The sequence below is a fragment of the Amaranthus tricolor genome, chromosome 1 (genome assembly GCF_026212465.1).
Source record: "Amaranthus tricolor cultivar Red isolate AtriRed21 chromosome 1, ASM2621246v1, whole genome shotgun sequence".
In the NCBI taxonomy this organism is placed as follows: domain Eukaryota; kingdom Viridiplantae; phylum Streptophyta; class Magnoliopsida; order Caryophyllales; family Amaranthaceae; genus Amaranthus; species Amaranthus tricolor.
In genome coordinates this window covers 12,224,323-12,237,781 of record NC_080047.1, presented here as the reverse complement: position 1 = coordinate 12,237,781, position 13,459 = coordinate 12,224,323, and the positions used below count along the sequence as shown (strand labels likewise).

Sequence of the window (13,459 nt, the reverse complement as noted above, 5' to 3'; positions counted from 1 at the left end):
AGTGTATTAGTGGAGGTTAGTGGAGCAGTTACCTTAAGCTTTTCTGTATATATTATCATCATTATCATTGAATATACATATAGAACAATAATCAGAAAACACAGAAACTTAAATAAACAAAATTCTCGGTGTTTAACCGGAAATCAAAGGAGATAAGGAGGTTGTGGCCTATGAAACCCTCGGCGCGATAAATACTTGCAAATAAAAAATAGCAAGGTTGAAAAAGAGTAAATCAACTAGGGGGTTGTTGTGTTAAAGTATTGAAACTACTTGAATCCCCTGTTGAAAGTTAAAACCGTTGCAATCTCTTGTTTAGGAACTCATATGTGCCTTTGTTAGTTATTTAGTTTCTGTATCATAGGCAAATCTTAAATATTTAAGCATGCTTAGTATAGGATCACTAAAGAACTTTTAGAAGGATTATGAAATTGGTTGTCTTTCGTATATATTTGTATTCTTTCTTCCTACACATCTTAGTCCTATGAATTTACGGTCCGTTTGATTAGTGGTACTAAATGGTGGTAATGAAAATGATTCATAATGTAACATTTCATCCATGGTAATCAAACTTTGATCACAAAAAAGTTATTTTGTTTATAAATTTCCATTACCACCTCATACCATCTCTCCCAATGGTAATGCATTGGAATGAATTTTATAAGAAAATGAGATGATTGAAGTTGAACAAGTATGGATATCAAGGTAGCCAAGAGATTTTTAACTAAAATTACACTAGTTTTCATTCCCATTACTACCGTTTATTACCACATACCAAATGGCCTTTAGTGATTTTTAAGAATCAATTAGCCCCTTTCTTTCTAAAATTTTGAAATTGGCAAGTGAAAGTTCTTGTGTTATCCTTTTTTTCTGTGTTGTATTTAGTTGATTCCTACTTGCAAGGCACAACAGACATGGATAGGTACAACAGACATGGACTTAAAATACCAGAGCCACAATCTTCTTCTCTTCCACCAAGGCCCAATTTCCGACCTTTGAGGGCTCATGAGATGTCTTATGGTCAGGTACAATCTACAAATGTTGATATACCACCACATCGGTACACACCCTTGAAGAAAGTTTGGCTTGAAATCTACTACTTAGTACACGAGCAAATGAAAATCGACGTAATGATGAATCTCAAAGCTCGCAAGGTTGTGCTGAAAACAATGGTGGACGCTCCTGATGTAAGTAACCTGCAGAAATGTGCTGATTTTGTCCGTGCCTTTATGCTTGGATTTGATGTTACTGATGCAGTTTCCCTTTTGAGGGTAGACGAGCATTATGTTGATACGTTTACCATAAAGGATGTTAAAACATTCGGAGGTGACTATATGTCTCGTGCTATTGGAAGACTTACGGGTGATGGAGGGAAAACGAAGTTAGCCATTGAAAATGCAACGAAAACGCGCATTGTGATTGAAAATGAAGCTATTCACATTTTGGGGGCTCCCAGAAACGTAAGGATCGCACGAGATTCGCTATGTAGGCTAATATTAGGCTACCGTCTCGAAGCGTTTCTTTAAGACTCATTGCACGTCTATAGCTGAGAGCTTGAGTTTTTATGGGTTTATGTTTTTGGTTAAATATTCATTAAGGTGACTGTTTTGAATTGGTGTGTAGTGAAAAGTATCTTCACTGCTTAGATTTATTAGTCTTATTAAATACTTCTAAATTTTTATTTATGTTTAGATTTATTGGTTTAATTAAATACTTCTAAATTCTAATTTATGTTGTACGTCTATCTTCACTGCTAGAGAGGAACGGAAATGTGCACAAGGCTAGCAATACTAGAATAAATTCCAGTTATTTTGGGGTATTGGCTATTGTTTGGTTCCTTCTTCCGTTCATTAGTGACTGGATTCAATTTCAGTTTATTTTCTTGGAAAAATGCACATTAATAACCCAATTTTATATATTCTCTTAAAATAAATTCAACTAGTAATAATACTGAGTATAGGGCTTGTTGTATGTAATACACTCGAATTGGGTATATTATGAACACAAAATCAATAGTTGAGATTATTTGGAGAAAGTGTACTTTATAGTTGGAAATCGGAATAACTATGGAACAACTTATAGTTAGAGTTATGGAATAACTAATAGTTGAGATTATTTTGAGTGAATGAACTACAGTTAGATTTATTTTCGTGTATTTTTTCAATTTTCCTTTGATTTGTGTTACTTCTTTGTTGACTGTTCTTTCATTTTAATTAATTACTCTTCCGGGGGCTCTTGATTTGATACTCCTTCCATTTTACTAACAATTTTTCAATTGTTTATTGATACTATTTATCAGTTGAAACTAATTTATATTTTATTTTACTTTATAAGTTAATACATAAATTAAATTTTAATTGATTCATGTAAATGTATTTTTTATTATGCTAAATTAAAAATATCAATTATTGAATAATGCATTGGCATGCATGAAATATTAGGAAGGAAAATATGATAGTCACCAGAAAGAGGGAGTACATACCAATGAATTAGGCATACTTTCATCTTAAATGTAGAGTGCACTGAATGTAACAGGATGTAGTTGGATGTAATTGGGCCCATATTTGTTGGCAAGGTTGAACATAAAAAAGGATCAAAGCATTATTAATCCATACGAATACAACTACTGAATTGCATGGATATAACGGTTTTATTAAAAAATCAAGCTTTTTCATAAATTATTTTTTAAAATAAGTGTTTATTTGTCCGAGACTATGGTTAGGTCTTGTTCACTCCTACTAACAGTGAACAAGTTGAAACTCTAGTCAAAAACCCATTAAAAGATTTGTTCGTTGATACTAACAGTGAGTAGGAAGAAAGCATGGTCAAAAAGTTAGCTTTCTTTTGCTCGCTAATTATAGCAGTAAGCAAAGAAGACCTGACTTTTTGACCACGCTCTTCACTTGCTCGCTGTAAGTAATACCAAACAATTACGAATAAAATAACGGTTCATTTTTTTGTTCCCCCTTTTTTGGTAACCCTAAAACACAAAAAAAATCGACACATTCTCTCTTACAATATCCATTAGAACAATTTCATTCACTTAATTCTCTAATCTTTCTTTAAAGTAACTTTATTTAAGTGTTCTTAGACACATTAAGAAGTCTCCAGATGTCTATCACTCTTCTTAAACCACGTGCTAACAAACAACAAATCTATAAGAGTGCAAAATCAAAAATGAATACTCGAGCTATGTTGCGCATCTTGTACGATGTCCTAGTATAAGTAACTTGCCTTACTCTTTTGACACCACACCGGTGCAATATGGCACGTCGCTTTTGGACGACGATCTAGCAACCTTTTCATATCTTTACTACACACAGGCCTAAGAAATGTACTGTGTTGCAGAGTACAGGATGTCCCACGAGAATTGATTTTTGGTTCATGATCATGAGAATGTGATTATGTTAAAACTGAGTTGTTGTCACTAATCTACCATTCACCCTCCTTTATTCGAGCTTAGGACCAAAAATGGGTTTGGTAAATAGCTTCTCATTAAAAATGAAAAGGCTATTTTTATTAGCTTTTTCATTAGTTTTTTACTTATTAGCCCACTTTCCTCTAATAAACAGCCAATAGCCAATATTTTATCAAATATATCCTATACATGTAGCTTATCTTGCTAGTTCAAAACCAGATAAAAACAAAAATTACTCTTATAAAAAAATATCTCTCAATGAAACAACTTTAAATAAAAAGTCTATATTCTCATTATATATATGCAATGATCTATTTAATCAATATATAAAGCTCATCTTTCAATAATTACATCTCATATAACAAGTTATGATAAAACAATTAGCACTTTCGGCCGCCAAGACATTCTAGTCAACAACAATATTCAACAAATGTAGGGTTGAGTGGAACAGCTCAACCCATTAAATTCCTGGAACCAGTTTTTAATACAAAAATTGGGAACTCCAACCAATTATATTATCCAACGTTTGAAATTTTGATTGATTCCCAATTATAGATAACATACTTTATTTGATTTGTACTTCTAATTTAAACCAAGATTGACTAACCCCTAATCCCCTATACTTGAATCAATTTTTCAACATAACATACTTCTAACTTCTTGGATAACAAAACCCAAATTTGAGAGTAAAATAAAAATTTTTGCATATAATTAAGCACAAGTTTTTTTTAATATACATATACATATAAGCACAAATTCTTGTGCATATCAGCATAAGTTGTAAGAGAATTAAAGTGTAAATTTGACGCTAATAAAGTTTTCTAAAAATATCTTTTTGTATTTATTTTTAAATTTAATTAATTTATTACATTTCACATTGAAAATAATTTCAACCACTATTCTTTTGCTATTAATATTTCCTTTTTTTTTTTAATACTATTTTACAACTTAAAACTTTATGTCTTATCTTAAGAAAAATTAACTTTCCCTTTCAAATAAGTACTAGTACAATTGCTATCAAAAGCGCTTTTTATTATACAAAAATAATCTCAAATAAATAAGATAAAAATAAAAAATGAGACTTTTATAAATAAGATTAGAAAAATAAAAATTATGAAAAAAATTCAATAAGATAAATAAAAAAAAGACTAATTCTTTTAAAAGAGAATAGAGAAGTATAATGGTACATACGGGATAATAAGAGTAAGTAGTAATATTCACAAATATAAATCAATTAAAATACAAATCAAAATTGCATGATATCGTATTTAAAATCAAGAACAATAATGCAAGAGGATGAGATCATCAATAAAGACAGCAAGTTGGGCAAATAATAAAATTGTGTACCCACCAATGCATATCTTCATTGTTCAGATTCAGAGAATATTCAACGGAACAAAACATCCATTCATATCTACTTTGTGTTTCACCATTAACCCAAATACTTCATCTTTTATTATTGCACTTACGACATTTTTTATGCAATTAAATATATATTATTCTTTTTATTTATATATTGAATTATACATATTAAAAATTTTAAAAAATTAATATAAAGAATATATGCAATTAGACGACTCAAATAAAATTCTATTTGACCATATATATATATATATATATATATATATATCTTTTTTTTTCTTACACATTAAACGCAATCTATAAAATAAACTTAAACTATTAATTGTACTCCCTCTATTTCAATGACTTTGACTTTATCCCATTTGGTTGGAACACATTTGCTTAACCAATTATTAAATTCTTAATATCTCTAATTGTGTATAATAAAAATTATAAAAAATTAATATTAATAATTCTTGCATTGAGGCGAATTAATCGAGATCTAACCTGACTATGTTTTAAGTTATAAATTAAAAATAAAATACAAATTAAGAATGAACTGTGAATAGTGTCAAAAAATCAAATGAGACAAAGTCACTGAAAAAGTATTAACTTTTTATTGTTCATTTGTATATGTTGAATTATACACAACTAAAATTATAAAAACCTAATATTATGAAAGTATGCGATTAGACGATTCAAACAAAATTAGACTCGACTAGACTTTTACTTTAGACATTAGCCATAATATATAAAATAGCTTGAAAATGAAAAATGCCCATAACCAAAATGCAGCAAATATTTCAGAACATAAAAAATAATAAATATTAATAATCATAAACCCATATTATTATAGCAACTATTTCAAAACGGTAAAAATCATTTAAATCCTGTGATGCAAATTGATAAGGATAGAGTGATTAATTTTTAAACCTTTTATAATCAACCTGTACAAATTACAGTACTACTTCACTGCTCTACTCATCTGTCTCTCATTTTGCATTAATTTTTTAAGCTTTATCACTAGAATCTTGCAAAATGAGTATAATAAGAATATACTATTTCTATAATCTTTTTCCAACCTTTCAAATTAAAAAAAAAAAAAAAATCTAAAACATTATTAGTATTGATATGATAGTTTTGAATGCAAAAAAAGAATATGGCCCAAGTTGTTCCTTCAACGCACAATTTCATTGAGCACATAAATTTAATATATGTACTGCAGTTCAGAACAAGAAATTCATGAACTTAAGCCATGGCGGGCATGCTGAAGCAGAGCCAAGCATTGTAGCCTTCTCAGCCTGGGTTGAGCAAGATGATGATGAAGAAGCTTCTCCAATCTCCTTCCTCTTCTTGCATAGGAAGAAGTTTCTAGAACCTAATTCTGCAATCTTCTCATCTCTCTCCAAACCTACAACCCATTTTCAATTTAATCAACATCACAACATCAACCAACCAAACTAATCATAAATTCATCACAATTCATGATTGTTCATGTTAAATTTGTTGTTAACTTTAAACCCTTAATAGATCTATGTTCATTTTCATTGAAATCAATAAATTTACCATTGTTTCGTTTTGAATCATCATTCAATCATTTATTCATCCCAATCCATGAACAAAATTGAATCAATAACAAAATGGAAAGGAGAGAGGAAATTACTTTCAAGACTAAACTGGGAATAGTGAAGATTAATCTCATCAAAGTTTGTGGAAGAAGTAAGAGGGCGGCGACCTTCTTTAGCATGCTGTTTAAGAGCAGCAGAAATCAAATCCTTGACAGTTAATTCAGGGGAAATGAGAACCTGAACCGTACCAACACTTCCTTGAATCGTCACATTCACCAACACTTTCGTCAATTTTTTCGGCTTAATTTCCTCCGATGTCGGAGATACAAACCCATTTCTCATCGCTGATGTCAAATCCGGCACCGTTTTGGGTCGCCGGAGTTTCTCCGACGTGGGTAAAATACCCATTTTCCCATTGAATGAGTTCGATCTCTCGGTGAATTTAGGGTTCCGATTAACTTTAGGGGAAGGCATATTGTAAGCGAAGGAAACGGAAGAAAGGGGGGCGAAGGAAGCCGAAAGGAGAGGGAGAAGAGCGTGGGCTCTTAGGGTAATAGTTTAGTGCAGCAGCAACCATAACCTAACCAGAATTTTGTGTGCTTAATCATTAATTAGGAATGATTTATTGGAGGAAGAAAGAATGTTATGTTGGGTTTTAGGAGATGAGGAAGACGGCTGAGAAGTATGGGGAAAAGGGGACTTTATATGGGTGGAAGAGGAGAGAGAAAGTTGAGTGTAAAATTAATGTGATGATCCAATTGTAAAACTCGTTTGGATACAGTTTCATTCATTTTTTATTTATTTATCTTTACTTGTCTTATCTATTTATTTCGTTACGCAATATTTGTTGCACAAATTTTTGTAAGATGCAGATCTGAAGGACTGCCTCTCATCTAATATTATTATTTTTAATTGGATGGATCTTTTATATATATTATTTTTAAAATATTGTATAATTATGTAAATAGACAATTTAGATGTTGAAAATAAACATTAAAGATACAATAAGTAAGCATTAAAGATAATATAAGTAGGCATTAAGAATATGATAAATAGGTATTAATCTTTAATGGAGTGGGCTTGAGATATGTCTCTCAACGAGACGTTCTCTCAAGATACTAGCCGTATTTGTTATACTCCCTCCGTTTCTTAATAAAGTTCCCATATTGAATGTTATTCATAGGAATTAAGAAAATTGAATATTTTAGATAGTGGAGATTTTATTTTATTGAATAATAAATTTGATGTAGAAAAAGTGAGAACAATAATTATTAAAAAAATACTAAAAGAAAGTTAGTTAAAAAAATATGAGAATCACAACTAATAAAAAAATATTTTTATAAAGTTAGTTGAAATATGTGGGGACCATAAAAAATATAAAAATGTTAAAATGAAGTTAGTGGAAAAGATATGGGAACATAAGCATCATTAATATACTCTCTCCGTTCGTTCTTCCCATTTGAAATATTCCTTCTTAAGGAGGGAGAAATTTGATTAACTTTTTAACACATATTTAGAAGATAATATATATCAATGTGAGATCTCGTTAGATTCGTCTTAATATATAATTTTTTATTTTGTATTTTTTATAATTTTTTATTATATGCATTTTGAGATATTGAGATTTAAAATTTACTTTGAAAGGTTTAAACCTATGCAAAAAGTAAATAGGAAGAACAAAAAGAAACGAAAGGAGTACTCAAATGAGGATGAGTAAGGTTATTTTTGTCCAAAATTTATAATATAAGTAAAAAGATTTTTTGTAGGAACAACAAATAAAACACCCAAAATGAAAAATGACAACTTCTTTAAGAAACGAAAGGAGTACTTTTTTTGGTGTATTATAAGTGTATTTTGATATTAAAGATTATTATTATTTTAATGGGGATGTTACTCATCGTATACAAGCAGGTTGGCTTAAGTGGCGGGCAGCAATCGATGTGCTTTGTGATAAAAAGTTTCCCAGTAGATTAAAAGGTAAATTCTACCCCGTTGCAATTAGTTCGGCTTTGTTGTATGGGATAGAATGTTGGCCCGTAAAGAAAGTTTTCGAACAGAGGATGGAAGTTACAGTAATGCGAATGCAGAGGTGGATGTGTGGTTACACAATAACGGATAGGATTGAAAACCAGAAGTTTAGGGAGAAGTTAGGGGTAGCACCGCTCTCTACAAAGATGCTTGAGAACAGGTTGAGATGGTTTGGGCATGTGAAGAGCAAGATTATGATGCTCTAGTTAGAAGGATCGAAAGCATCATAATGGAAGGTAAGAGATGTCGAGGTAGACCTAGGAGAACACGGGAAGTCCAAATTAAAAGTGACTTGAACGAACTACACCTCTCTAAGGACCTGACCAGGATAGAATTAGTTGGCGGCGCCTTATTGACGTTTTAAATTACTGAATATGTCCATCTTATCCGTCGTTAGTATAGTTTCTTGCCTTTATGTATCGCTCTATTACTCGTTTTTATCTTACTACCTCCTTTTACCTTTTACCTTTATGTTTATTTTATTTTATTTTATTTTTATTTCTATTTTAATTTTAGTTATTTATTTATTTATTTATTTTTAAGGGTAAATGTGTGTTGTAAGTTGCAGGCTTCAAGGTAGTTGCAAGCTTCACTCTCATTGAAAATTCTTATCTTGAGCCGAGGGACTCTTTGACCGCACTCTTCTTCATGGGTATGAGTTGTCATCTTTCTTCCTTCTCCGGACCCTGATTATAATTTTTCTATGAATGGGATAAACTGGGTACGATGATGATAATGATGACTAAATGAAAAATTATGAAAATTAGATATTATTTCTTATGTATGAGTCTAAATTACCAAAATAAGATTGCAAATGAATAGTGTTATTAATAAAATGCAGCGAGTATTATAGAACGAAAAAAATATAAAAGTTATAAGACAACTCATCACCAGATTAATTTGGTTATTTTTTTGATTGATTTTTTTAGTTTGTAAGACTATTTCTGATTGTGGGGAAATATTTTCCATCTGGAATTTTTTTGTTAAAAATTTGATCTAATTGGTGGAAATAACCAAAAAACCTCACAATTTTATTACACTTATACAGTGAACATATTGTAGGGAACGGAACAATTTTATTCACCAAATAAATAAGAGGTTGACACTTGTCCAAACAGCTTTCTTTATTTTTGAAATAGCCTTTTTTATTTACGCATTTACTTAAAAAAAATCTAAAAATACTAATAGTCATAAAATTTAATGCTCTATAATTAAACATTCATTTTACAATATTTTAACTTGCTTTAAATTTTGTATTTTTTCTAATTCTACATATATAAATTAATATTTAAAAAGTGGTTTAAAAACTTTCTTGTTTTCTCATTAATGGGATGTATTTCTTATATTAAAAAATATTTACACAAAAAAATAATGTGGTTGTGAGTTTAAGTGTAGAGATAGGTTTTGGTGAGGAACTTTTTTTTTTTCACACCATTAAAAGTGCTCTAATTGATTATTTAAGAGTATAAGTGATTAATTTAAGACTATAAAACTTATTATTTGAAAATTATAAGTAATTGCTTTATAAAATTATGATTAGAAACTTCAAAATTGTAATAATCACTTTAATAATATAAAAAAATCACTTTAAAATTATAAATAACCAATTTAAAATTTTAATTAGCGACTTTAAAATTATTAGTGAAATTTAAGCTAATGATATTAGACCAAAATCTTGTGAATTGAGAATTCTTTTTGGTTGGAAAGAGTGTTGTTTTCTTGTGTTGGAAAATGGGGATATTGGGAAGTACCGAAGACTGAGAAATTGTAAAATATGGAGGCTTTGTTAAGTTCGATTGGCAACTTGATGGCTTTAATGTCACTTAATCAGTTTTTACTATTCCTGTCCAATTTTACTTTTTACTTTATTAAATTTAATTTTAAGGATTAAATTTAATTTTTATTTTTAAATACTACTTCTATATCTTTTATTGCACTTAATTTAAAAAGAAATTGATATTAATAAAATTTTACAATGGTGATTTACTCTTTCCCTTTTCTAATGTTTTTTCCGTTTAGAATATTCTATTTTAAAGAGAGAAATTTGATTAAGATTATTAAGACATATATAGATGATAAAATATATCCATGTGAGATTTCGTTAGATTTATCTTAATGTATATTTTTTTATTATATATTTTTTATGTTGCGCATTTAGAAATACTAAAACTTAAAATTTAATTTAAAAACTGTGCAAAATGTAAACGGTAAGAACAAAAAAAACGGATGGAGTATTATCTTTTTAATTGTATCCACATGTTTAAAATTTTCCAGCATTAGCAGAATGACTTTAATTTTTTCTATTCACTTTTTTCTTAACAAGTAGGATCCGCGAGTAAAAAAGACTTTTGTTAATAATTAAGTACATAACTATATTTTTGCGTTTTAATTTGATATCATTTCTCTCCCAGCCATACTAGAATAAATATTTACTCTTTATTAAATAGAGAAATTAATTTTTTTTCTCGTTCTTTATGATTTTACAAATATATTTTCTTAATTATATATTAATATTTAGTTTCAATGTTAACTTTAATTTTCTATTATATATTTACCTTTGATTCAAATACATGGTAAAGAAATTATCAAGAATACTAGCAACGGAAAATTTAAGTTTGTCAATCTCATCATTTATTAAAATGAGTGTTCCTTGAAATTCCGGTTATTAGTATTAAACGGTGCTAATGTGAATTATTTGCAGTATAATATATGTATTATGCCATTTTCATGGTAATTAAACATTGTTCATAAAATAGTTTTTTTTTTCAAAATTTTTTATTACCACATAATACTACATGTTCAAACACTAATATATTGAAATGAATTTTGTGAATGAGATTGTTGAGGGAGATTAAGCATGACCATCGAACCTGTCAAGAGATGTTGTACTAAAATTACACTAACTTTTCATAAATATTCTCGCTATTTAATACTAACTACAAAACCGATCTTTAAGGGGTTAGTTTCAAGAGGATGATAAAATTTATCATTAATCACACTCATTTTTTAATTCAATGATTCTATCAACAAATCTAATTTTCATGAAATAGTTAGAGAAACATCAACAAATAATTTAGGTCATCCACCAACATCACGCTTTACGGTTGGAGTACAAGACTATTCTTCCCGTGTTAGTCAATAGACAATAGTGTTGCATAGTGTATATACGAATACGAGTATTTATTTCATTTCTCTAATCTCTACTACTTTTAATTAATTTTAAATAGAAAATTTATTTGTCAATAACATTTGTTTTTTGTTTTATATAACTTTTTGGGTTATATATATATATATATATATATATATATATATATATATATATATATATATATATATATATATATATATTTTATATGTAAAATATTAGTCATAAGTAATTATGGCAGAAATTCAGATGGAAAGATTAAGTTAAGGTTAATCTGGGAGAAAACAATGAGATTAGGAGAAGATCTGAGAACAATTATCTGGGAAGGTTAAACAAGGCTTGAACGTGCATTAAGAATGTTAGTGCATGAGAAAGTCACGTACGATTATGAGGACAATTGTCCACTATTGAAGATTATTACAAGATAGTGGGACACGTGTTAATAAAAGAAACAAAGAACGCCATTTAAACTAGAGGAAAAGCAGCCAAAATAAAGGAGAGTTCAATACGTCAAAAACAACAAGAGGGACATGCAAGGGAATTTCGGGAATTGATGAAATATAAGAAAGAACAATCTGCATGCACAATGATGGACTACAAATACACTTTATGGGACACATAAATGAGGTAATTAAATTCTACTATTGAGAGAGATACAAAGAACTCTTAGTAATTTATTGCCAAGGAGTTATTATAATTGAATTTCAAGGACTCACATTGATTTTCAGAATAACATTAAAAGTATAATGATAAATACAAGAGTGTAATTACAATAGAACATTTGTCAGATACTAGGAATATTTTCTAGTAATCATCTTCTTCATAAAGACCTCACGTCAAAATAATCCTATGTAGTAATCTACCTTGTAGCCACTGTGCTCCTGGAAGGACCTATTAGGCAAATTGAATTAGATAGATACTGACTTGGGCGTGGGAGTGGGTCCCCGGAAAAACATTCCGGGCCCTACGAACCGCTTGTTGCATTTTAGAAGAACAGATATCTTCTTAGGTGATCTTATTGCATAGCTTGGTAAGATAGCAAAGACAAACTTCCACATCACTAGCATTAACTTCTGATTAACTCTAAATCATAGGATTAAGTTCGTAATTAATTTTTCCATAAAAGCAAAAAGGTACACACATGTGTGTGTGTTGAATCAAGAGCCAATTCCCATGACCTTGGTGATGGGTTTGATCACTTGATTGCTCATGCCTTATCTTGCACTCTTGAGAGTGAAAATGTGAGGGACATGAGCTATGGAGGATTGAGATTTGGATTACTTGATGAAGTGATCAAGGTGGATGGTTTGGGGTATCTTAATGAAGCCAAGACACGAAAATCATGGAGGTTTGTAGGGAGCTCGAGTGGTCGAGCATGATGGGCTTGGTCGAGCCAAGCTGCAGCAGGGATCCAATATGTTCTGTGAAGGCGCTCGACCGGTCGAGCCAACTTGCTCGGGTCGAGCAATGTCCAGCCAGTGCTTAATGCAGGTTACTGTTTTAAGTCACGGTTTTTGTGGACTTTTAAGCCTTTGTCCTATGTTTTTCTAATATGTTTTATGACTTTATAGGGAGTCTTAGAGCATCATTATGGTTATGTGAGTGAAGCTAATACACTAGAAGCAACTAGGGTTTATCCAAGAGAGTTTTTCAATGTATTAGTGAGTGTGTGAGAGACCACCATTGAAGGTGAGGTCTTTGCTTTGGGAGATTGTTGTTAAAGCTTGTAAGGTGCATCATTAATGTATTGTTGATTATATTAATAATAAGATACTTGGTTTGAGGGGAGGTATCCTTAGATACTTCATATTTCTTGTGTGTTTGCCATTGTTGTTTGGTGCTCTGTTTTTCTTGCTTTCTTTGCACTTGTTTTTTGTTATTATTTCTTCACCATCTATAGCCCATTCACAAATCTCTCTCTCTATATATATATATTAATGAATGAGTAATCTAATCATATCT

The 13,459-nt window shown here is 30.0% G+C and overlaps 2 protein-coding genes across 2 annotated transcripts; one reads left to right on the top strand and one right to left on the bottom strand.

Annotated features, from left to right (window-relative positions):
* Positions 1-858: 858 nt before the first annotated feature.
* Positions 859-1,591, top strand: LOC130823943 (uncharacterized). Its single transcript, XM_057688777.1, has one exon. The coding sequence runs from the start codon at positions 912-914 to the stop codon at positions 1,521-1,523; it is 612 nt and encodes a 203-aa protein (XP_057544760.1). The 5' UTR covers positions 859-911; the 3' UTR covers positions 1,524-1,591.
* Positions 1,592-5,587: 3,996 nt separating this feature from the next.
* On the bottom strand, positions 5,588-7,101 carry LOC130826260 (uncharacterized). Its single transcript, XM_057691857.1, has 2 exons — positions 6,420-7,101; positions 5,588-6,167 (listed from the first exon to the last, which is right to left on the bottom strand). Exons 1-2 carry the CDS (start codon positions 6,796-6,798, stop codon positions 5,983-5,985), a joined length of 564 nt encoding a protein of 187 aa, XP_057547840.1. The 5' UTR covers positions 6,799-7,101; the 3' UTR covers positions 5,588-5,982.
* Positions 7,102-13,459: the final 6,358 nt, after the last annotated feature.

Bases quoted from the DNA above. Each gene is read 5' to 3' on its own strand.
- LOC130823943 (XM_057688777.1), top strand. From the start codon at position 912: ATGGATAGGTACAACAGACATGGACTTAAAATACCAGAGCCACAATCT.
- LOC130826260 (XM_057691857.1), bottom strand. From the start codon at position 6,798: ATGCCTTCCCCTAAAGTTAATCGGAACCCTAAATTCACCGAGAGATCG. The intron at 6,168-6,419 runs GTAATTTCCTCT...AATGGGTTGTAG, and splicing joins TTCCCAGTTTAGTCTTGAAA to GTTTGGAGAGAGATGAGAAG.